Here is a 26359-nt window from a genome sequence, read left to right as displayed (position 1 = left end):
TGCAGCCAGTCCATGCAAACAGTTCCCAGCCAGATCCATCAGCAAAGACAGAAATTTCCCAGAGGTGAAAACATCCAACATTTTCCAAAATACCTCTCTCCCCTTCCTCCAAGATTCACACACACTCCTTATCTCTGCCCTAAACCTGATTAGGGCAATTTCAAGTGGCACCATTGCCAATGTTTGTTAACTCTGTTGTGGAAAATCTGCTGTGGTGAGTTTATGATTACCAGACACATGACTGCTGTTCCAGAGGGACTGGAAATTCTTACCTGTAGTAGTGGGAATGGGCCATGCCTGCTGAATCCACTGTTCCTTGCCCTGTTAGGCTGCTCCTGGGTTTGCTTTTCCACCTCTCTCTTGCTTGCTGACTTTCCCACCCTGTTTGAAACTCACTGAATTTCTTAGTGAAAAAGCCCAAAGCGTATATGGGGAGTGAGTTGTTTTTATAACACCCACAATGCTTTTATCCAAGGCGTAGTAGTGATTTGGGATTTACACAAGTGTGGTTTCAGCTATGATCTACACTGAATCCCAGTTTTAAAAAAGTCTTGTGAGGTGTTGAAAAATCAAGGGAAAAGGGGAAGGAGAGTGGCTTCCTTCAACCCCCACCTTCCAGTGTCACAAGTAAAATAAAAACTCATCCAAGGAACTCTCTGTGAGCAGCTTGGACACAACACTTCACAATTATTCTTGCACTCAGCCCAGCTTTGCTTAACACTTCTACTGCTGTGAAATGTAAATGGGGAGAAGTGACTCAGATAAGTGTTACCCTTTTATTATGGATGTCACAGCTCTCTCATTCTGAAGCTGTGAAAGAGATTTTCATTCTCTGCAATAAATGGTTCTTGATATTGAGAGTTTGAGTTTTAATTCTCCAAAGAGGAATTAGCTGATTAGTTTCTTGATTTGATGAAGCAAATGAGTAGTTGATTGTGTTTGCTCAGTAATGACTGAAGGTAGAAACAAGTTAGCAATAATAATAGGTGAGATTTTCTTTTTGTTTGAGGTGCAAAATTTGAGATAAGTCTCCAAAGCTTGACAGTGAGCTTCTTCTATCATCTTTTAATTTCACCTTTTATTTTTGAATTTCATGCTGCCTGAAAAAAACACACCTGAATAGTTGAAGAAAATTACACCAAACTTTGACTAGTCCTTAGTACAGGACGAATTAATTGGGATGTTTGGATGTGCATCCTTATGATCTTATCTTGGTGCATCCCAATTTTGTTTGTTGTTCAGGAGCAGCAAGTACCCAGCTCACCTGGGAGACACTGAAACCAGTAAAAGTAAGGGTGGAGTCCTTGTGTGATCATATCCAAAAGAGCAGGCAGATAATTTGACTATAAGACCAAGGTGCTTTAATGATATTAAAAACATAATGAGGTGGAAATGATGATGATACAAGTTTCAGCAGTGGATAATGTAAGTTTCATCTCTCAGCCTACCGGAAGGATTAAAGAATTTAGAAATCTGCCAAAGAATGTAATGGAGCCAGAGTTTGAAGAAAGTGAACGATGTGCTGTTCAAACAGGATTTCAACTGTGTCTTCAGCTGAAAGGAGAGTTTCCATGTGAGCCTTTGGCCAAGGTAACTGGGATAAGCAGCCTTAAGGCTGTCTGGATCCAGACCCAGCTTAGAGGCTCAATATAAATGTTTCTTAGGGGTTTGTTTCATGTGACACGATGAACTGGAGGAGCAGATCATCTCAGCTGGTGCAAGATCTCTCCCAGCTCCTCTCTTCCCATTGCATAGGTCTCCCCAGCTTTCAGTGGGATGATGGAGCTGGGTCTGGATACATCTGTTTTCCATGCTGGGTAGTTCTCTGCTGTTGAAGTAACTTGAGGTGACTTACAGAGGATCTGCTGAGCATGGTAGTGGCAGAAGGTGAGCAACAGGCACAGGAGGGGAGGACTGGAACCTCTGGGTTTGGAAATAGCTGCTAGCTTGGCTCACCACATCTTCCAAAACCGTGCAGCACACCAAGGTGAGGAGTTTTAACATTACCTTTGTGAGTGTGATAATCAAACAAGGTGTATTGCACAGGACAAATTGGCTTTGAACCCTTTTTTCTTGCGATGACATTTGACTTCAAGGAAGTCTTTTATCCTGCCTGTGTGCTTTCTTAATGGCATTTCACAAAGAGAGGTAAAATGAGCACTGGTGAGATGGAGTTCACTGGGCAGTCAGGGATGCAAAGCCTGCCATGGGCGTTCTCTCTCAAGAGCTGCATTAAAAATCATGGCAGAAGGCATGCTGCTTGCAGACCTTTTTGCTTTGCATGAGGCAGGTAAAACCCTTCCTCAGGAGCTGGGAAAAGCAGGTCACTGCAATACAGAGTGTTAATCACTAACCAGCCAAACCAAGATAAAGTGCCTTGTCGGATATGGGACGTATGAAGAACATGGTTTCATCTGAGCAAGCATGTGTTGCATATTAATGGTAGGTAAATTGGCTTTCAGGGTGTGGGGAGAAATTAAAATAAACACTGGCTTCTGGAACTCGTCTGGCTCTTCCTCCTGCAGAAGCACAGTGTAATAACAGAGGAGCAGTTTTGCTCAGGAGGATTTCAGTTTCATGTTTGCCCAGTGATCTCAAGCTTTGGCTTTCTTTGCTGCAGGTCAGGCATCAAAAGGCTGTAACATTTCTTTCTAAAAATGTTAATGGAAGAAACTCCCTCTTACTGTGTCGCTTATCAGGAGAGAGAAGTCTGCAAGATGCTGTGCCATAAGCACAGCCTGAGAGATTTCCAGACTGAGTTTATAAGGTGCTGTGAGGTGAAAGAGCAAGTACAGGTGACTGAGGAGGAAAGAGCAGAGATGAAGGGGGATGAGGATTATAATTAACATGCTTAGACACAAGCGTATTTGGGTGATTCAGCTGAGGTGCTGAACCTTGTGTGGAGATTATTCAGCGTAGCCCCTCGTCATCCTGGCGTGGGAGGGTGTGAACAGTGTGCCATGGCCATTGGAATCAGCACTTGGGAGCACTTTCCATGGCCAGTGTCACCATGTAGGGACTTGTCTGTGTCCAGGATCTACGTCCTGGGTGTTTGTAGCAGTGACTGTGGGGGTGAACAGTGTGCCATGGCCATTGGAATCAGCACTTGGGAGCCCTTTACATGGCCAGTGTCACCATGCAGGGACTTGTTGGTGTCCTGGCTCCACGTCCTGGGTGTCTGTAGCAGTGACTTTGGGGGTGAACAGTGTCCTGGTCATTGGAATCAGCACTTGGGAGCCCTTTCCAGGGTTACTGTCACTGTGCAGGGACTTGTTCGTATCCAGGCTCCACGTCCTGGGTGTCTGTAGTGGTGACTTTGGCCATGACACACTGTTCACACCCATTGGAATCAGCACTTGGGAGCCCTTTCCAGGGTTAGTGCCACCGTGTAGGGACTTGTTTGTGTCCTGGCTCCACATCCTGGGTGTCTGTAGCAGTGACTTTGGCCATGACACCCATCAGAATCAGCACTTGGGGGCACTTTCCAGGGTTAGTGTCACCGTTCAGGGACTTGTTTGTGTCCAGGCTCCACATCCTGGGTGTCTGTAGCAGTGACTGTGGGGGTGAACAGTGTCCTAGCCATCAGCATCAGCACTTGGGAGCACTTTCCAGGGTTAGTGTCACTGTTCAGGGACTTGTTTGTGTCCAGGCTCCACATCCTGGGTATCTGTAACAGTGACTTTGGTCATGACACACTGTTCACACCCTTTGGAATCAGCACTTGGGAGCACTTTCCATGGCCAGTGTCACTGTGCAGGGATTTGTTTGTGTCCAGACTCCACGTCCTGCGTGTCTGTAGTAGTGACTTTGGCCATGACACCCATCAGAATCAGCACTTGGGAGCCCTTTCCAGGGTTAGTGTCACCGTGCAGGGACTTGTTCATGTCCTGGCTCCACATCCTGGGTGTCTGTAACAGTGACTTTGGCTTTGAACACACTGTTCACACCCATTGGAATCAGCACTTGGGAGCCCTTTCCATGGCCAGTGTCACTGTGCAGGGATTTGTTTGTGTCCAGTGCTATAGTCACTCCTGTAGCAGTGACTTTGGGTGCAGGCTGTGTGCTTTATCCCATACCTAACTCCATTTGTCACTGGGTGGATACCTTGGACTGCTGTCAGTGTTATCTGAAGCTTTTATTTTGCTTTCCCCACCTCTATGGCCGGCCGAGAGTTCTCACACACTCCAAATATCCTCATTACTCATAGTCCACATCCCACTGCTTGGCGTCACTTGGGAGAGCTGGACTTGCCCGGAGGCTGTGGGGGAAGGACAAGCCCTTTTCTACGTGCTTGCACCTAAATTATTTTTGATGGGACTTGAATTTCTGCGAGCAGGTGCCCCAGGACTGACAGCTGGCACCATATCACAGCAGTGGCTGGGGAAAATGTGCTGCAGATGGCAGGGGCAGCTTTCCCTGTGAGGCATTGAGGGAGCAATAAGAGCTGTCAAAGTGGTACCGAGCCTAAATGGTTCTTTTCCCCCAGAAGAAATTTCATACTGCCCTTGTATATGCTGATTGTCCTTCAGTGAAACCCAAATGCTTTTTCTTGCTTTGAAAAGAGTGCTTGCTTTAAAGCTGGACAGGATCCATCCCATCAGAATATCCCTAGAAGTGGAATTTGGCAAAAGTCCTGTTTCTATTCTCTGCCTGATGGGTGGCTGTCAGACTGCATGAATAAATTTGGTGTCTGGAGGAAGTAATGGTGTATATAATCCCAGTGCTTTAGGAGCAGCACTTGACACTCTCTCATTTCTTTTTAGAGCTTGATCTGCATACAAAATGTGTGGTGGATGTGGATGCAAACAAGGTTATTCTTCACCCTGTAAACACCAACCTTTCAAAAGGAGATGCCAGGTAAGATTTTTGAATTGGGAAGGTCAGGTTGCATAAATTAAATATGAACCTAACAACTAGGAAATGTAGGCCTTGATAGAAGGCTTTTAGTTAAAAAATTATATATATTATTTCTGCAGTGTAATTGCCATCATCCATAAAATAAGGCTGATTTTTACTGTGCTGGGAAGTTGCTTTGAAAACCTTGTGCATTTTCTTCCTGCTCCCAGCAATGTGTTAATGGTTAATGAGTCCATGAACATTCATTTTTTTTCCTCATGTGTTGCTGTGGGATGGGAGAAATTTAAATCTGCAAAACAATTTGAGCAGACCACAGTTTGTCATTTTGGAATGAAATTAATTTTCACAGTTGTTTTCTTGTAATGGTCATGGTGTAAGAAGGTGAATGGGAACATTCTGGAGAGATGTAGCTTTAGGAGTTACTTGACAGTGGGGCATTCCATGCATCAAAAATCTGTGGAGATGTTTGTGTTGGAACTGGCATTAATCTGTTCAATTACTGTGAAACTGAAAAGTCATGTAGTAAGTGACAGAGTTAAGCTTGTGACAATTTAATTTATTGCTTGATGCAAGGGGAGAAAATGGAAAAATACATGCATGAAACAAAATAATGGTGCAGGAAATGGCAAAACCTGTTGCTGGATGTCTGCAGTCAATCATCAGTTTTCTGGAGGGGGAGAAAGGGAAGAGGACTTAGGGGTAACAGGAGAAAAATTCTGTGTGTTAAATTAAACACATAGAAAAGCTTTGTTTAAATTTTCATGTGATGCTGAGCTGTGATCAGGGGTCAGTATTCATTAACTGATCCCTGATAATTCCAACTCCTCAAACCCAAGTGGACAAGCAAAGAGATCTTCAGGTGCAGTATTTACCTTCCATTGTCATTAGCTGAAAGATTTATTACAGACAGTGGGACTGGAGCTTTAATAAGTTACTTAAAACCAAACAGGCTGTGTGTGTGGGGGTGTGTTTTTGTTTGTATCAGTATTCTCCTCCTCCAGGAACATGTGCATTGTTCAGCTGCCAAAACCCTACATTGATTTGAGCCTCTAAAAAAGGCAGGAAATTGAGATTTTTCAGAAGCCAAGTCAACCACAGCTGGATTAAAAACGTTGCTAGTAGTTTCTCTGAAACATGGCTATGAAATGCCTGGTTTATAGTCCCTAATAAGTGTTTAAAAACGTTCATGGGGCAGCCACACATCATGCAAATCGTGTGCCTTGGCAGGGGAGGGCTGGGTTGGCAGTGGCTTGAGGTCCCAGACAAGGTGGTGAGCTCAGTGTGAGAAGAATGCTTCATTTGCATCCTCACAAATGGCCATTGCTAATCCAAGCAGGAAGCCTAGGAAATTTATCTGGGGTGATTTAATAAAAGAGGGGGAAGTGGAGGCCCATTAACTGCACTGTGGGTTTTCCTGCACATGGTGAAACAGCAGATCCCAAAAACACAAGTTGGAGAGGTGAGGGTTTGGAGCAGGGTCCTTTTGGAACAGGTTACAACCTTGGGAGGCTGCTGCTGAATTGTCTTGGCTTCTGCAGCTCCATCAGAGGAAACTTAAATATCAGCTCAAGGAGAAGATTAGTTGCAGTTTTTCTAAGTCTGGGGTGTAATTTATGCTCAGGTTCTGCTCCCATTTCCAAATCCACCATCCACTACTTTGCCTTCTGTTACAAAATCAATTCCTTTGGATTTCAGAGTTTTCTGGTGTCTCAAGGAAGCTGAAGGAATTCTGGCAAACCTTCTAACTCAACAGGGAAAAGAGAAGTAATTAATATTGTAAAAACACAGTTTACCTGCTTGCAAAGCAGGGCAAGTTTGAAAACCTTCAGAGCTTTGCTGCATTTCTCATTGGGATGCCAGGGTCAATTTAAGAACTGGAAAAAGATTTTAGAGACAGAATTCAGTGCTGTCAACTTCCCACTTGTCATGACTCAGCCTTGCTGTGGCAGGGAGTGACATTTGGAAAAACAACCCATGACTTTTGGATTTAAGCATTTTTTTTTTCCCACTTCCATCCTTTCTGGGACAAACCAAATCTGGGAGATGGGGAGAAGCAAATAAATCCCCCAACTTGAGGTGTATGGGACCTGACTGTTGCATAGGGCAAATTGTGTCCATGTATTTGCCACTGACATGTTCTCAGGTCTTCAGAAGTGTCTGTAGCTATTTCAAATTTGGCATTAAAAATTAAGGAATGTTTTGAAAATCCAGGTGATAAGTGATGGACCTCAGTTCTTCTTGTGTCTACAAATGGAATATATTATTTATACATTTATCTAGAGACTTGAGGATTAATAAGTACATGTAAAAGACTTGCTCTTAAAAAAAGTATCTTTTCATATGGCTGGAAAAAAATGTGGTATTCTCCTGTTATTCCTTAACCAAGAAATGACCTCTCCTGAGCTGGAGAGAGGCAGCAGTTATTTTATTGAGCAATCCTTAATGCTGTTGTGCAGGTTTCAGTAACTTTATCACGTACAAAAGATCAATTTTAAAATCCACGGGATGACCTCCACGCTGGGCAGGCTTTGCTATTAACCTTGAGTCTGTTGAAGGGGGTGGCTTTGGTTGGATGGTGGTTTCTTGTGTAAAAAATTAAAATTACAGTGTGTGGAAATGCTCACCCTTTCCTTTAGCTGCCTTCACAAAATTAATTGTGACAGATCTTCGAGTTCTGTCACAAATTTCCCCAGATGACCTCTGTAAATCAAAACCTCCCCTCAAGGATGTGTGAAGCTCCAGGGATTCGCAGTGGATGGATAATATCATTGGCATGACTTGTCCCCTCTTTTGTTCGCCTTGCTGAGCTGTCTGCTCCCTCTGCTCTCTTCTGCCTGTCAGGGCTGAAGTTTCTTTATCTACTCGGGATTTACTCCGCGCTGCAAAGATTACTCACAGCATTCTTACTCGGTGGCTGGGGCTTGGAAGAGGGTGTGAACTCATTGTGATTGAAGTGAATAGATACGTCCTGGGCAACAATTGGAATGTTTATGGGAATTAATTTTTTGGAAAATCTCCAAATTGACTCTAATTACTCCATCTTTCTTTGTAGCTTTTTTTTTTTTTAAATCAATTTTCTTGTGGTATAATTTTACATCTCCCATACAAGACCTGTTAAAAAGATTGATTTTTTTTTTTTTTTTGGACAGGTCAGACAAAGGAGGTTTATTTTGTTTTGCAGACATAACTGTAATTGATGTGTAACTGATATGAGCTCAGAGATCAGTGGTGTATCAGTCTGGCACAGCCCTGTGAATCAGCCATGCTATTTGTAAGGCAAAGCATTCATTAAATCTGCCCAGCAAACCCTCTGAGCCTTTTTATTAAGAGAAAATGCTTAAAAATGAAACAAGTGCTGACTTCACTGTACTTTTGTTGCAGTTTGTGGTTTCTAGCTGCTTTCCCTCTTGTTTTGCAGAGCAGAGAGATTCCAAAGAATGGCACAGGGTAAAAACTCTTCCAAGGAATGAGTGCAGCTAACTGGAGCTGACAAGTGTGTTAAACCAGGCTGGATTTTTCCTCTTCAGCTATTGTAATGTCTTTATAATTAGTGCTTTGTAGTAGATAATTCAGTAATTGAGGATCTTTATAAAGATTTGCTTTTAAGGTATCTATTTCTGGATTTAAACCAGTTTACTTTTCTGTACCCACACTGACAGTTTTTTTTTCTCAGCAAGTGGTGGTGCTTAAACTCAATTTGTTTAATTTTAAGGAGTTCTAGAAATTGAGACAAAATCTTGAGGATTTTTGTAGCCTTGCAGCAGCGGAGATCAGTGATTCCTGCTTTGATGAATGAGGAACTGGGTGAAGCCTGAGTATATTTCACATAAGAAAGAATATTTTAGACGATTCTTCTGCCATTCCAATTCCTGTTTTCTTTCTGAGACATAGACAGTCCTGAAGAAAGTTGTGAGGAGATGGGGCTTGGAGCAACCTGGGATGGTGGAAAATGTCCCTGCCCATGGCAGGGGCTTGGAATGGGGTGAGCTTTAAGGCCCCTCGAACCCAAACTATGATTCAAGTGGGTAATAAATTGCTGATTTCAGGTGGATTATGGACTTCAGGCAGTAGTTGGGTTAAAATGAACAGCCCAGTGTGTTAAAACTTTCCTGAGTTTGTCTCTGGACTGAAGTTTCTTTCTTCTTACAAAGCTGAAGAAGCTTTTAATCCTTTTGAAGAGATGAAGATTAGGACCAATTCAGACAGAATCCTGGCAAAGATTTAGATATTGAGAAAATGCTACCAGAAAACAAGAATTAGAGTCTCAAGGACTAAACAGCATTAATTCACTGTTTTTGAAGGGTTAAGCTCAAAGTGGAGGAACGGTAGCAAACACACGTGGGATTTAAAAACAGATTGGTTGCTAAAATCTGGGATGGGGTGTTCCTGCAAGCCCACACAAGCTCCCTGTGCTCTGTGTTAGGCAGGAATCCTGTGCTGAGGAGGCAGGATAAGCTCCTGCTTGGCACAGCCTGGCCAGTTACACAATGCTGGGTCTGCCCAGAGCAAGGTGAAGCCGCCTTTCACCTGCCTGGGGTGTGTGGGTGACTCCAGAACGCCCCTTAAAGCTGCTAAAAGCTGAAAATTAAGTTGTGACTTAGGAGCTCATGCTGTGGGGGGAGTGTTGGAGACCTCGAGATCCTGGGAAATGCTAATTTTATTGTGGAAGTGGCCGAGTGGCGAGGTGGCAAAAGTACGCGTAAATTGATTTTCTTGTGGGAAAATGATAGATAAGGGATTGTGTTGGTTTGGGTAAATGTACATTGGGTGGAAAAACAGTTATAAATTAAAAAATACCTCTGTGATGTGACAAAGTTTACATATCACATATTTCAGCGAGCTATACAAGGAATATATGTGGAATGATAAGCAAAAGTCCCAGTTTAAAAATTTGGCAAAAATTGAACACATCATGGTCCTATTTACCTTTGTTCTGTATCTTGGAATTTTACACACAAGCATCCATTTGCCTCACTCGTAGAGTTGAGATGCCTAGACAGGTGAATCTGACAGGATTATATAGATGTTCTTAAATATGTAGATATATATGAACTAGAAAAATTGACTGATAGGAATAACCAGGAAAAACTGACTTTTAAAAATAACTTATGGCAGCAGGAGCGCATTGGGGTGCAGACTTCACTTCCACCCTAGAAAAGGACATGCTTGATCAGAAAAAGGAGGCAAATGTATGAAGGCATTGCTATTTATGGAACTAATCTGCAGAACTCCACACTCCCAAGAAAACAGGCAATTACTGGTAGATAGTAATGGAAAAATGCCCACATTTTCTTGAAAATCACCCAGGATCCTGCCTGATGTTAGGCAAGAACCATTTGGAGAGCTGTCTCATCTCAGGCATCTGTGTCCCCAGCTGTTCCTGCATTTGATTGAGGAGTCTCAGCTGTTGGACACCACCAGAAATGGAATATTTGGCTCGCTGAGACCATTTGCATGCTGTGGTATGGTTGCTATTTGACAGCAAAGCAATTTAAAGGGAGAAATATTATTGTCTTTGAAGATGGGTGAAAGCTAATTGCCTTTGCTTCTCCGTATCTTTCCTGGCATTGTATTAATTCTGTATAAACCGCTTGGGGGTGGGGAAAATTCAGATTAGGATGTGTGGAAGGGGCACACAATTGCATCAAGCAGGAATGGCTCCCCTGGCTGAGGTGTCACGCTGGTGCATAAAATTCTGAGGATGAAATGTCTGGGTTTAGATGCTTTCTCAGCATTGTCATCCAGGGAACAGTTTTGTGCAATGTTTTCATGTGCAGCAATGGTCCAGGAAGCTGGGGAGGGGGCAGGGGGTGGGTGTGTGTATTCCCAAGGCTGAGAGCTGACATCCAGAAGAAAGGGAAGTCTGCCCCTCTTGACATCCACACTGGTGGGTTTTGGGCACAGAACAGCTCACAGGAAGTTCATGTTTGCAAAAACAGCACCATGAGGTTTTCCTGCACTGCCAGCTTGGTATCCCTGCTCAGCTCTTCCTTCAAGCACGAGCTTGTTCTGTAAAATTATAGTTGTGTCTGCTGGATTTTATTGGTTACTGAACAGCCTAAAGAAGTTGGAAGAGAAGAGAAAAATAAGTCTAATTTGAAATTGACAGTAATTTAAATGAGTGAATGAAATTGTGGTGAAAACATTGCTTTTTCAGTCGACTGTCAAAGCTTATTTTGTAGGAAGTGGTATTAAACCTATAATTTGGAGCTGAACTTGTGCTGGGGGAGCTTTTGGATATTAAGAACAACTACTTCACTGGGAAGATTTAAAACATTGGAAGGGGCTACCCATGGAGGTGCTGGAGTCCACATCCCTGGAGGGATTTAAAATTTGTGTGGATGTGGCACTTGGGGACTTGATGGTTTTAGAGGACTTTTCATAATTCCGTGTGCATTAAGGCTAGACTGCATCCAGCTGCCAGTCATCTGCTTCTCTCAAAATCATCTTCTGATGTGAAAACTATATGACTAAACATTTTTGATGAGTTTCTGCAGTTCCTAGAAATAATTTTGTTAAAAGTGTCCTGGGGACAGCACGAATGGCACACAAGGACTCTGCCACTGCACCTCCTGAGGCTTTGGCTGCACAAGGGAGAAATTAATTTGCACAAGGAGGTGAAGGTTTGCCATATAAACTCCTTATCTCGTGTAAAACTGAGAAGTGGGAGTTCTGCCAGGAGAGAAAGGGGTTGCTGCACTTCCAGGCTGTTCTTTTGAGGAAGTGTTTGCTCCAACTCACGTGCTTTGACTGAAGTAAAAGCGAAAAGCTGAGACAGAAACCCTGCATTAATTTTTGTGATGGATAGAAAAGTAAACAGAAGGTTTGAACTGTGCTCGTATGTGTCAATGCGCTTAAAACAGACCTGTAACCTATTTTGTATTGCTCAAGTAAATAATGGTGAGACTTTTGTTAATGATTTCTTTTAAAGCTGAATCCCTTCTCACCAGCTGGGTCACACCTATTTATGTCTACCTTTTTTTATGGCAAACATAGTCATAGCTAATTAGGATTATCTGTTATTTAAAAGCTTTGTTCCCATGTGGCAAGTGAAAAATGCTTTAACATGAGCCATATCTTCCTGAAGTGAGAACTGGGTGGCTGTGTCACTACTGGAATAATCCTTGGATCCCTTGTATTCCGTGGATGAAGATCAAAGAGGCCTTTTTTTGATCTTGCTGCTCATTTGACCAAGTTGGTAATAACTTGCTGCATTTGAGGGACAGAGCACATAGATAAAAAATTAATTAGTTTCACATCATGTGACCTGAGGTACAACTCTCAACTTGTATTTATTGATTCTTAATCTCTGGTGCTTTTTCTCCTTAAAAAAAAAAAAAAAATCTGGTGCTTTATCTCCTTACAAAACACTTGTAAAGTGTTAATTCAGCCTTAATTCTTCACTAAATTGAAGGGTTTTGCTGTGCATTCTTGTTCTGAAGTACTGGTGGGATAATTAATATTCTGGCTGGGATTTCTCTAAGGAGTTGACTTCTGCTGCAAACAGAAGTCAGCCTGTGGTCCCTTTCCAGCACTGGGGGCCACTTCCCAGAGCTGGGTTGTTTTCTTGAAATAACCTCAATGCAACCAGAAAACAAAACCAAAACCCCTCTTGGTGCCATGTTGAAGCTATTAGAATGAATGTGTTTAATAGTTGAGTGGAATGTAGCTTTTATTGAACCATTTATGGCAATTTTGAGGGAACGGTCTCAACAGTTTTGGTTTTCAAGCCTACCTGTATCTGAAGCTTGCTGTAATAGGTTGTTGAAGCTTCAAGGAGACTGTGAAATTTTGTTTTCTTGACTTGTTAAATCTACAAAACAGACAAATTCTTTTAAGAGGAGTCTTTCTCCCTCTCTCTCTCTCTATATATATATATCATTGTTTTTATGCTCAACCAATTTTGTTCTGCAGATGTTTAAATTCCAAAATCTTGATCTCAGATTAATATAATGAGATCAGAAAGAGACACAAGAGAGGATATTTCCCACCCTCCAACATGATTGATCAGAAATAACCAGGATAACTTTGTGCTGTACAGCTCTCACACTCTCTCTTGCAGTCATTTTGGTTGTGTAGGTGTGTCCCCCAGGCTAATTAGAGCTAAGATAATCAGAATTTTCAGGGTTGAGCTGCTTTGGCAGGACAGGGTTTGATGCTCTCCTAAGAAGTTGGATGATGCCTCATCATAATATCAGTGATTGTATGGTCAACTGGAAGGTACAGGCAGATAATACCATATACAGTCTTCCAATTTCCTTGTGTTTTGGAAAATGGAATAGGAAAACTGTCATGGTTTGTTTCCTAAATTATATACAGGCTTAGAATGAAAAGTAAAGAAAAGGAGAAACCTCTTATTGTCTTACAGTGATTGTCCTGAGGAAATCTGAACAAGCTTTTAGTTACTTGAGTGCATTAGTTTGAGGTAATTTGTCCTTTTTTTGTTGTGGTGGTGTTAATTTTAGGATGGCACTGTTGCACTTGATGCTGCCTTACACTTACGGGGTTTATTCTGATTTTGTCACCAGTTCTGTAAAGTCTGAAATAAAACTACTGAATGCAGAGGAACTTTTTTCTGTGTGTGTGAAATGAGAAAATTGGAACTGCTATAGCACCTCAAGATTTGCTTCAATATTTGATGTTCTTCTACCTATTTGAATTTCAGCAGATGAGGAAAAACACAACAGGCCTGTTTGTTCTCCTCCTCCTGTGAGGAGAAAAAAAAACATTATCAGCATCCTCTAGGTATTTCTGCTTTCTGTTTTCCATGAGCTTGGTCTGCAGGAATGCAGCATCTGCTGCTCTTGCATGGGCAGCACCCTTCCCTCTGCTGGGAATGCTTTTCCTTCCTGGAAAGAAGCTCTGGAAGTCTGGCTGTTTATGGCCTCCTGCTAAAAGCAGCACTAAATTTTGTGTTGTTGTAGTTTTAGAAGTACCTAACTATCTTCCCTTGGCTGTAATTTGCATTAAAACAAGCTGTGTTTTTATCCATTTCTTTTGTGTGGAGCAGGGCAGATTCTGGGGATATAAATTAAATCTGGCTGTGGGATGAGCATTGCACTCACTGCTCTGGGAGTATGTGAAATAAAATGACATTTTAATTAGCGCTTGAAAGTTCATAGCAGCCTTGATAAGCAGAAGGTTTGATAAGCATATACTGCCTTACAAAACTAATTATCCATCTGGAGCTCCTTTGAGGAGAGGAGCAGTCAAGGTAATTGGGATTTTTTTTTTGGCTAAAGGAAGAGGACTGGACATAAAGGAGAGGAAGGATGGACTTCTCTAAGAGTAGTGGCTGCATGAGGGGATTTAAATTTTGCCTCAACTCTACCATATGCTTCTTATCTGACTCTGAACTGCAGATTCCTCTCTTCCATTTCAAGCCTCTAAAATAAATCTAGCATTTTTCCCATTTTTTTGGTTGATATCTAGTCCAAGAAGCATTTTACTGTGTGGGAGGGTGGCTTTTTATTGTTTGTGGAGGTTGGTTTTTGGTTTGTTTTTCTTTGTTATTGTTGTCGTCTTGGGGTTTTTTGTGTTAGGGGATTTTTGTGGTCTTTATTTTTTTTTTTCCCCAGCAAGAAGCTTCCTGTGCTGGTGTATAATTAATTAGGTCACATCACTCAGTGGGGCCAGAACTCTGAGCCTTTATATTGTGGTAGTGACGTAAGGAAACCCTATATCTTAATGTGCATTGTCTGAGGTCCTTAGGCTCATCCACTTTACTTGAATTTTCAGCCTTTTGGAAAGCACAATACCATTTTCTTCCTTTCTCCTCAGGGTTTGTAGTGTCCTGCCAGCATTTTGTTCTGTCCCTCAGCAGTTGTAGCCTTACTGTGCTGATCAGATAAATGAAATGAAGGAACAGGATATCCACTCAGCTTTATCTGAGTAGTCCTGCAGTGACGAGCACTTCCAGCTCTCTGGATTCTTTAAAGCATTACTTGCGTGCATTTATGATCTGAATTTTATCTGTATTTGGGAGTGAGTATAATCACTCAAAAAATAGTACCTAATATGAATAACTCCAATCACAATTTAGCTCTGATCAAATTGCCAGAGGTCAGGGTTAGTGGGATATTGGGAAGGGTGCCCAGAGAAGCTGTGGCTGCCCCTGGATCCCTGGAAGTGTCCAAGGCCAGGCTGGACAGGGCTTGGAGCACCCTGGGATGGTGAAAGGTGTCCCTGCCCATGGCAGGGGTTTGAAAGTGGGTGATCTTTCAGGTCCTTTCCCACCCAAACCATTCTGGAATTCTGTGGCAGTGACATTACCCATGGTTTTATTCTTCTGTTAAACCTTTTCTTGGTTTGGAGGCTCTTCTCCCTACTCCTTTGGAATGGTATTTGCTATCAGCTAACTTCCATGTTGGAATGTATGTCACAGTCCCTATATTTCTGATTCCTTCTCAGAAAACGTACCTAAAGATATTATCTTTGCAAAGTTTGCAGCCATGGCACCCTGGAAAGGGAGAATTACAATATGCTCTGCAGAAACTTCAGAGGTGTGAAGTAAAAAAAAAAAAAAAATACAAAAGACAGAGAAAACCATATGCAGATTTTGTGGCAGAGAAGAGAGAAATAAGGATGGTTGTGAGAGGAAGCAATTTTCTGGTTGGTGATACCACATTTGCACCAGCTGAGGCTTACCAGCATCTCTAATGCAACACTACAAGTTTTCTTACTTAAAAACTTGCCCTGAGCAGCAAAGAGGCTGAGAAGCAACTTCTGCTGAAACCTGCCACCCTTGCTCTGCTGCTGCCTGTGCAAATCCTCTCTGCAGAGTTGGCACACGTGGTTTTATCTCTGTCACTACTGAGGTATCTTCCTGTGCTGCTAAGAGTTTAATTGAATTGCAGGAGGAGCACTGGCAAGCCTTTCACGGTGTTCCCAGTGCAGGAATTAGGTGGGATTAGTAGAACCATGGCAGATTCACACTGCACAGGAGTGCAGGTGGTTCAGAGTAATCTCAATTCTGCGTGCTAAGTAATTACTGCAGCATGTGGACATAGGTTTGGCATTGGACGTAGTCCTCCGTGACCCCCTTTCAGGTGATAATTAAGAATCTCGTGGTGAAGTAGTGAGCTGATTTACTTGTGAAGGTGGCACAAGGTGAAACTGGTAGAGTTCTCTTGAGAGTGTGTGATGTATATCTTGGTATGTGCTGGTACAGCTTTTTGTGAAATGATGTCAGTCTTTGGAATCACTGAATGGTTTGAGCTGCAAGGGACCTTAAAGACTGGTTCATTCCAACCCCTGCCATGGGCAGGGACACCTTTCACTGTCCCAGGCTGATCTAAGCCTTGTCCAGCCTGGCCTTGGACACTTCCAGGGATCCAGGGGCAGCCACAGCTCCTCTGGGCACCCTGTGCCAGGGCCATCCTCTCAGGGAACAATTCCTTTCCAATATCCCACTCAATTCTCCCCTTCTCTAGTTTGAAGCCTTTCCCCCTTGTCCCGTTCCTCCAGGTCCATGTCCCAAGCCCCTCTCCAGCTCTCCGGAGCCCCTTTAGGCTCTGAGCTCTCCCTGGAGCTTTCTCCAGGTGAGCACCCCCAGCTCTCCCAGCCTGGCTCCAGAGCAGAGGGGCTGCAGCTCTCAGAGCATCTCCGTGGCCTCCTGGGCTTTCTCCAGCAGCTCCAGGTCTTCCCTGTGCTGGTCCCCAGAGCTGATGCAGTGTCCCAGGTGGGGTCTCACCTGAGCAGGGCAGTGAGGGAGAATCCCCCCCTTCCCCCTCTGCCCACTCTGTGGGTGAGCCCAGGATAGTGTTGGCTTTCTGGGCTGAGACTGTGGTGCACTCTTGTAGTCAAACATTTCCTCATACCTTTATTTTCTTTGTCCTCTAGTTCCTGCTCAGGTTTCTCAGGTGACACTTTCCCAGGTCAGGTCACGCCACCAGCCCCTTTCCAGAGGCCGTGGCTCTGTGACAGCTCTTGCTGAGCAAGGAGATCACCTGGCTGCCTCCAGGAGAGAGATGGGAGAGGCAGAGGAGCTCTGGAATTGCTCTTGGAGTGGTGGCAGGGTTACTCATGGCAGTCTTGGATACTGGGATGTGCCTATGGAGTCACAGGCTGGGAGGGGCCTCTGGAGGTGTCTGCTCCATCCCTCCCTCCTCAGGCAGGGTCTCCTGGAGCTCTTTACCCAGGATTATGTCCAGATGTTTCTCTACTGTCTCCAGAGATTATTTATGTAGTTCTCTGTGCATTAATAAAACCATAAGTTGTTTGTATACTGCTGAGGAGTGACCCGATTCTGAGTGGAATTTGGATTGCACCTGCCTTGCTGAGATGCGGGAACTAAGCTGACAGAACTCAGTGTAAATACCAGCTGTCACTGGATAATTGTGTCCATAATTAATATGTTTGAAAGTGAGACACAAGTTTGTTTTCAAGGCACTAGTTACGTCAGCAGCTAATTGTAGCTTCATTTGTGAGGGGCTGTTGGCAAGCCATAAGTCTGTACCTTTTGGTAAATTATATTTAGCAGGACAGCCATCCAGAAACTATAAAATTAATCACAGTTATCTAATGTCCATCTTGAATAATTATCTTCTAAATGAAAACTTAGTTTATACCTCATGGCACCCAAAGAAATTGCAATTCAAGCAGTGCTGAGGACTTCTTGTGTAGCTGCTTTGGCTTGTTGTGGACACCACCTCTGCAGGTTTGTTCCAAACCTCTGTCCTTTGTTCTAAAAAATCAAGGATTTAAAAAATATTTTTTCTTTCCTTGAGTCATTTTTCATTTAGGGATGGTCTTGCCTGAGTTTTGGGATTAACTCAGCACATCAGTGATAATAAGCTTTAGTAAAATTTGCCAGACACCCTCCAGGTTACTGTGTTGAAACAGCTTTTCTTTCTTACATTTTGGACATTAACTACTTAGATCCTTGAACCTTGACAATGGCAGATGCTGGTAAAGTGTTTTTTAAGTTTTCTGTAAAGAAAAATGTTGGATAGGAGAAGATTTGAACAGATTAGTTCAGATACTGCAGATGAGCTAGAAAGAGGAGTGTTTAGGACATGTGCTGTGCTCATGCATGTGCCTTGCTGCAAATTTTGGCAGATACAATTCCAAAGACTTCACTGGCACTAACAAGTTCTAAAACTGTTGCCAAGTTTATAAAAGCCATTAAACATTGTTTATTGTCAGGATTAATGCTTAGAAAGAGCTTGATTCCTTCAGGAAAAGTATTGAAATCCATCCTTGCAGAAAAATGAAGTTAATTTTTATCACAAAGGAAAGTAACTTGACAGTTTAGTCTCTCCTGGCATCCTTAGGCCAACAAGAAACTAATTACAGCATAGTTGTGGTTTCTCCTGCTGTTGTCCCATCTGTGTACAGTGGTTTATAAAATATTATAAAAATGGAAGAAATGGCCGTAAGTTAAAAATCTTTGCTGTTTTGCAAATTATTGTGTTTGGAATTATGGCTGGAGTTTTGTAGCAAGTTTTTAATCTTCATTTGCACAGGAACATAGTGAAAAATAATGAGTTTATAGTCAAACTTGAAAATCTATTTATGGGAACTCAAAAAGGAGGTAAAATCTTATGCTGAAACAGTTACTAAATTTTTAATGATGATTTGAAGGATGTCATTTGAAGGCGTTTTAAAACCTATTTATAAATCAGATTCTTTTAGACTACAGTACCAAAGGCAGTATGGAAAATGAGTAATAAATGGCAGGAGTACTTGTTCTCCCTTAAAAGGAGATATCCAGTTTATTGTTTGAATTCCAAGTCACTGGAGCCTGTTCTTAAGTGAGTCTCTTCCCACTGATGCTTTATAGGGAATCTTTTTCATTGCTAAACCAAGTGAATATACTCAATTTATGGCTTCTTCTATAAGGCTCATTTGTAGCCTTTTTCTATTATTAAATGCTAAAAGAAATAAAATTTAAAAATCAGACTGATGGTGCATCTGAATTTGGGGGAGGGTTTCTTCTGTCTCTCAAACCTCGTTTGAGGTTTTTGAGTGACAGAAGGGAAGGGACCCCAAAATGTCCTTGAAAACTCTCCTCACCCTGTTGCCATGGCGATGCCTCTTCCCAGGAAGGGCACAGTGCCCCAGACAAAGCAAACTTGTCCAAAGAGAGAATTATCTGCTGCTACAGGATTTGTGCAGAGGCCTGTCGTGATCACAAAGGATAAAGAACAGCCCATTGGAAGTGATTTCAGTGCTTTCAACATGATGCTTGTTCAGGAGGTGCCTCTTCTGCTCCTTCCCAGTCATCTCCTTTCCCTTTCATCCATCATGTTTGAGATGTACAAACATGGATAAGCAAACAGTTGGCTTGATCTGAGTGGAATATATCAAATTATAGAATGGTTTGGCTGGGAAGGGACCTTTAAAACTCATCCCATTCCAACTTCAACACCTTCCACTATCCCAGGTTGCTCCAAGCCCCACCCAGCCTGGCTTTGAACACATCATGGATCCAGGGGCAGCCAGAGCTTCCCTGGGCAACCTCTGCCAGTGCTTTACCATTTCTGAAGTATTTTGGAGAGCAAAGTTCTCATTCCTGTCTGGTCCATCAGTTTGCTGCCCAGGAAGCAGAATTAGATGGATTACTGAATCTTTTTGGTTCCAGTCAGCTTTAAATACCGCAGAGTGGTTGTAACACCAAACTGGGGTGCTTTGGTCCTGTGCTGAGTCTGAGTAGCACTTTTCCACCTCTGAGCTGCTAATGCAGGGTATTTACATACAGGAAGGTCAAACCCAAACCTGAGCAAATCTGAGGAGGCATCAAAACCCAGCATTTTCTGCCCTCTTGGGTGAATCTCCCTTTTTAAAGGGTGTGCTTTTCCTGGCCTGGCATTCTTGCCTAGGTGACCTCAGCTGCTCTGAATGTTTTCTTCATTTTTAATTAATGCAGAGCTATGAGTTACTTCACCAATGACTTGGAGTATTTGATGGAATCAGTGAAGTGAGCATGTGGCAGCTTTGTCTGCTGGCTCACAATTCTCCCTGAAGCCTTAAAGAGCTGACAGTGCTGGAGTTCTGTTTTAACCCCCTGCAAGGTTTACCTTTTCATTTATCAATTGAAACAGTGCAGCCACAGAGAACTTCAAAGTCTCTCTGCTTCACAGCAGTGATCCAGGCAGAGCAGGTTCCTTCCTGTAAACATTCACTTTCCACGGCTCAAAGTCTTTATTTTTAAAAGTATCTTTATTAGGAATCACCTACTGATGCTGTGTCCAAGAGTTTTTCAGTGTGTATGATTCTCTTGTACTCTTGGAAGCTAAACTAATCTTTCCATATTCTTAGAGAGTTGGACAGGGTGGGTTGAAATTAGTTTTTTTTAAATTTTTTTTAATGTTTCTACATGCTATAACTTTTTATTCCTACATGCTATAACTTTTTATTCCTGACAGTTAAAGGTAGACCTTGCACACAGTACCACCAATGCATATCATGTTTTATCTGATGAATCACTGCTTCAAAATAGCCTATTCCCTTTCATCAGGTTTTTAATTAGCAGTGGTTTAGGATCTGATGCAGATGGAAATATTGTTGATCATCTGAGACTGCTTATTGCAGGGAAAGATTTACTGCTGATAAATCTTGTGCTGTCAGCAACAAAAGTGATGCTGGTTCAGCACCGCTCACTTCAACTCCAAACCCTACAAGGTAAATAGGGGCAAATTGAATTGTTTGAAAATGACAGCTGTTTTCTAATAATCTGAGTGATTAATTATTCCCTTTTCTACCTTCTGTCCCACTTGTTTACTGATACTGTCTGCTCATCTCCAGACACTCGAGACTTCTGATACCATGGAGATTTTGGCTGAGGATCTGTGCTGCTCTCATGTGGGGATCCCTCTTTAGGTGGAGCATTAGTGTAGCATTTTCCTTGACAGAAACGTGAAGTGCCTGTTGACAGATTTATGCTTTCCATTTAGCTAAAGCAAAAAAAAAAACCAAACCAACATTAATTTTATTTCTGCCCTTTGGTACTTGAAAATTAGGTGCTTTTAAATGTTTTTGCAGTAGTTGTTCTGTGAAAACAAGACCATTTTCTGTGCCGTAGCCTTGCATATTTGCTATTTGCCGTGGTATTTTTCATTCTGGGATGTTATTGGAATAATTCAGCAAAATATCCATTCCCATTATATAAACCAGGTAGTTTGTAAGCTGGGAGTAGGGAATGGCTTTAGCTGCTTATCCCTTGTTTCTTGATTCTTGATAAGGAGGTCTCATGGAAAGGTTTGTAAGGCACCTTAGGATGGGACTAAAGATAAAATGTGATATTTTGTGTGTAAGATACATTCTGTCAGCATATATTTGTCACATTACTGAAATTACTTTGTTTTGCTGAAATATACTTTCACACCAAGGTTTTAAAGGCACACCACAGGTTTTAAAGGCTGAGGGATCATAAATAGTGAAGTATTTCATGTGCTGGAGCTACCAGAGGACCTCAGTGCTTGATGGAAAGTGCTGCCATGACCTTGGGAACCTGTGTTGTGGCAAGGGAACAGGCATGAAAGCATAAAACTAGAAAAATCAAAATTGGGAATTTATCTGTACCATTCTTAAGGGCAAAGGTTGTGAACTATTGGAAGTGACTATTACAGGTAACAGCGAGTTCTTGTTGGCAGGAATGAGGATATGTTTCCAAAGGGAGCAGTGATGGCCAAATGTAATTGTGTAGCTGATGTTTGCAAGGTCAGGTTGGCCATGTAACTCTTCTTTCCAGCTTTAATATTTCTGAATATTGAGAGGATATGATGGTCAGACTTAGTGTGGGGCATGGTTGTGGTTTGGGTTGGAAAAGACATTAAATCTCATCCAGTCCCAGGCCCCACCATGGGCAGGGACACCTTCCACTATTCCAGGTTGCTCCAAGCTCCATCCAGCCTGACCTGGGACACTTCCAGGGGTCCAGGGGCAGCCACAGCTTCTCTGGGCACCCTCTGCCATGGCCCCACCGCCCTCTTGAGGAACAATTCCTTCCCAATATCCCACCCATCCCTGCCCTCTGTCCATGGGAAGCCATTCCCTGTGTCCTGTCCCTCCATCCTTTGTCCCAAGTTCCTCTCCAGCTCTCCTGGAGCCCCTTTAGGCTCTGCAGGGTTCTGGTTGCCTTGGCAGGAGCAGCTCCTTGAACAAACCTCAGTTAATGTGGCAGAAGGGAGGTGTCATCTGGGGTAAAGCAGGACAATACTTTGGTTTTGGGCCTTAACAAACACCATCTCCTTCCTCTTCCCTTTTTTTTTGAAGGCCTTCAGTGCTGGACAAAATGATTTGTGCTGTGAGATCTCTTCCTTAGGTTGGCATGACTGGCAATAAAACATGGAGCAGGGAGGGGGGATGAGAAATACAGAGCTCAGGCTCTGCTGCCAACACAGCCTTGGATAAGTTACTGTTCCCTTTTGTCATATCCATGCAGTGGGAACAATGCAGGAGGCATCAAGAGACTTGTGATTCTTTTATTGTGTTCAAAAAGTAAAAGAATAAAGGAAAGCTTCACATTTATTCCATCTGTTTCAGAATCATCTAGTGTGTATTGATGGCACAGGTAGCTGAGCTAGTGTCAGTGAATCACTGGGCAGATTCATTCAAGAACCTGAAGCCAGTCTGATCTAAGGGTTATAACATTTAAATATCTATATTTTTGAAATATCATGTTGTGGTAGTTTGATAAGACATGTTCAAGAATGTAAAGCAAATAAACTCACTGGGCTTGAAATACTGCCTGCTTCATTGTGTATTGGTAATTGATAGATCTCTGGGCTCATTAGTTAAACTAAGCAGGGTTATTTTTAATTCATTTTATTTGCATCAAGTGCAGGGATGTTTATGTGTGTACGTGTCCATGGTTTTCTTTTCTAATGAAGGGTTGTTTCCCATTATGGGTTGTGATTTGAAAGGTTTTCATATTCAATTTTTCCTTTAAGTGCTCCTAAGTCAGTGTAAAAAAATTACATTTAGCAGTTGAGCTTAAAAAAGCACTTCCATTGGAGGAGAATAAATAGGGGAGGATACTGAGAGATCTGATTCTTTTTTTTTTCCCCCTGGTAATTTCTTTTCGGTTTGCTCAGTGATTTTTAGGCAGGCCAAGTCCTCTGCCTGATTTTTGAAAGGAGCCTTGGACTTGACACAGGCCAGGACCCTTTGAAAGTCTTAACAAAAGAACTTGAGAGTTTAAAAATCACTCTCTTGGTATCGGAACCCACTTCAGCTTAAAAATAAAAATCATGCTAGGTATTCCTGATGTTTGTAATGTGCATGAGTTCCAAAGGAGCTGTGGGGAATTGCAGCACTGGCAGCCTTTCAAGCAGCCTCTTACAATACAGCTTTATGCCTGTAACATATTTTCTCTTCCTTTCTTTTTGCAAGTCATGTTTTAAGCACATTTCTTTCCCTTTCAACTCTGGAAGGCAAATGAAATGTTTGAAATGCTGTGTTGTACTTATGAGAGGCTGGATTTTCCTCTTATTCTGTGAAACAATAAATGGAAATTTGCGTGTTTGGAATTGCACAACCCAACTCTTCCCCCTGGGAGCATTCAGTCATTAAATTCCCGATGGGAAAATTGAAGTTCAAGGGATAAACCAGAGGTGTGAGGAGGGAGATGTGTGCAAGGAAGGGTTTTTGTCAGGTGTTTGCTTTTAACACAAAAATGTTTTGAAGCTCTTCTGTGTGGAATTTATTCCCGTTCTGATTCTTGAGCGTTTACAAAACCCCGTGTCCTTTTTGGTGTCACTTCTACCCAAAACCAGGTGGCCCAGGGTGCCTGGGCAGTCAGGTGAGGCTGCTCCAGTCTTGCATAAATGCTGATTTATAAATTTTACTGGGGGAGGAGGGAGAAAACGGCACCGAAGCTGCCCCTCCACCCCTTTGATTTATAATTGTGCAAAGTGTTTTATTCCCTGGAGATTGATTTCCTGGACACTGTGACCAGTGCTGTCACCCCTCAGTCCAGCCCTTAACCAGGGATGTCCCCAGGGATAAACCCCCTTTGCTCTTCCTAAACATGTTGGAGTAGCGATAGCTCACAAGCTGCTGCTAATTAATTAAGCAAAGAAATTGGGAGTGATGAGGCTGCAGTGACAGTCCATCGTTCAACATCCTGTCTTCACCCTGTGCTTAAAATAGCACCTTAAATTTCTGTATGGCTCTATTTTTATGGGAGCTGGTTAGGAAATCCTGGATTGCATGTTCCAAGAACTTCTAACAAGGGCAGTGTCTGTTCCTGCAGTACCTGTAGAGAGAAATTTCCTCTCTGTGTCCTGTTTTCCTGTGGCATCAAGTGACCAAATAGAGTATCCAGCATCTCTTCTGTGTTTGTTGTTATGCTTGGACAGACTCATTCAATCAGCTGCATGAATGAGCATTTAAGGGTTTTATAAAGCAGAATGGACAAATTATGGTAATCAGACATCTTGTCTATTTTGTCATCCGGGCTGCAGAACAATAATGAGGTTAAAGGGATACTGTCAAGGTGACAAAGGTACCAGATTGTCTTACCTAAAACCTGTAATTTTTCTGATGTATATATTTGAATACCTTGATTTTAGAGTGTTCTTTTTTGCCTGTATTTAATTTCATTACATTAGAGACAGAAACAGTACAAATGTGTAGTGTGAAATTCATATCAGCTTCTCATTTCTTGGAGCTTGTCTCTTTTAAATGCTGTCAAATAACTTGATAGTCTCTGAAGTTAATTGTATACAATAGGTCACCTGTAATGGTTGTAGAAATTCATATCTCACTACTGAATATGGCAAACATGCATTTAATATTACAGGAAATGAGATAGAGAAGTGGGTATCTCTTTAGGGTATTGCTGCTTAGGAATGCCAGTGTCTTTTATATGGGCTTTGCTAAATAATTGTGTTTACATGGCTGGGAGTTTGATGCTCATAATCAGACGTGATTAAACAAACAAAAAAAAATGCAACCAGCTAATAGCTAACGAGTTTAGTAACATCAAAAGTGATAAATTAGCTGATATCATGTTAAAATCAAGCCTGTGTTCAAGGAGAACCAATTGTAGTAGCCAAGGACAGCAAGGCTGGTCCTGAAGGCTGATTTTTGAGGGGCTCACTCAGCTGTAACATGTGATCTGAACTTTACATCAATATCCCTTTGCTTTTTTTCTTCTCCTGTACTGTGTCAATTCTTGTATTTAGTTCTTATGGTGTCACAGGTTTTTATCTGAAAGTCTGACACTCATTTTGCTTTCTTTTTGTCAAAGTCCTTTCCTTTTGGAAAAAAAAAAATGCCGAGGGAAAGGGACTTCTTTTACCCACCACTTTCAGGTCTGTGTTTTGGGGAAAACAACTGTTAACAAACTATTTTTTTTTCAACACAGGCATCATCCTAGAGCAGCTGACCTTGGATAGTCTCCCAGCCTGCCTGTAAAATGATGACTTTTCCTTCCTTGTTTCTGCTGGCAGCAGGAGGAGGAGGATGATAGCCTGGTCTGCCTCCAGGAGTGGGTTCCAACCCATGATTTTAGGGCTGGCTGTGGGAGAGGAGCGTGGATGTCCTGCACTGTCACTAAAGGCTCTGCAGAAGAATGTCTGCTGTGTTTAAATGCAGATTTGCTCATTTTGGTCTCACAAATTTTAGAAGATTGTGCTGGTTTTATTAAGTGGAGGTGGGAAAGCTGAAAAACATTCGGAGATGGTGTAACAGCCAGAAAATTTCTGTCTCACTGTGGCTCCAGCCAGGAGCTGTGTGAGACAACCAGCAAGAGCAAGGAATGTGGAAAAGGAAAGTGTGTGTGGCTGTCCAGAGTGATTTGATTTTTCCCTGGTGCCTGCTCATCTCCCTGATCTCAGCCCTGTGCTCCAGATGAGCAGACCAGACTGCTGACTCTCAGAGATAATTATTGATTTTCACCCTCTCCCTGCTCAGAGAGGAAATACTGGCTACATGTCTGTGTTTTCTCTGGTGCAGCATACTTGCAGCTTGTCTCTTTAAATCTCTTCTAGCTGCAAACTTCTTTGTGAAGTTACCAGTTTGGGGATTATTACTTTTCCCCTCACTTACTGCTTTTATGACTAAATGATGGTTTGTAGTAGTGGACAGAGCGTGAGCTCTGTGGAACAACTAATCCACAAATATGCTGTAGTTTATTTTTAATGAGACTTCTGGTCAATTTTCACACAATAACTTTCCTCCCTCTCTGACAGAGAATCCTCCTTCCCATTCCCACCCCTACCCCGACCAAAACAGAGGTTGGCCATTAAAGATAATGTTTTCTTTAGCAAGTTCTGTGTGTGGGTAGGTTTTGTTTTGTAAGGAGCTGTTTGGGGGAGTTAGAGCAAGGAAAACATCCCCATGGGAGTTAAGATGCTTGAGTTTATTTGATGTAAGTGGGCAAAGAATTGTAACAAGGATCTGTTGTTAGAAAAACATTTTTAATGGTAATGGTTCAAATGGAAAGGAGAGGAGAGAGGAGCTGACCTTCAAATTCCATGTTACGTTCCAAGTGGGATTGTTGGGTTTTTGCAGTGATTGCAAAGCTGCTTTGTGACTCTGAGTGATGCAGTCA

The 26359-nt window shown here is 42.3% G+C and overlaps 1 protein-coding gene across 3 annotated transcripts in view; it reads left to right on the top strand.

The window, feature by feature from the left end:
* Positions 1 to 26359, top strand: part of KIF13B (kinesin family member 13B) — a 119920-nt gene that overhangs the window by 6618 nt on the left and 86943 nt on the right. For all 3 annotated transcript variants that reach the window (XM_085574336.1, XM_085574337.1, XM_085574335.1), the window contains exon 2: positions 4764 to 4857. In XM_085574336.1, the coding sequence (XP_085430462.1) occupies positions 4764 to 4857 (94 nt within the window). The remainder of the gene's footprint in view (positions 1 to 4763; positions 4858 to 26359) is intronic.

Source organism: Lonchura striata, chromosome 3 (genome assembly GCF_050655825.1).
Source record: "Lonchura striata isolate lonStrDom1 chromosome 3, ASM5065582v1, whole genome shotgun sequence".
Lineage (NCBI taxonomy): Eukaryota > Metazoa > Chordata > Aves > Passeriformes > Estrildidae > Lonchura > Lonchura striata.
Note: the sequence above shows the minus strand (reverse complement) of the source record. Positions and strands in the feature narration are given on the sequence as shown.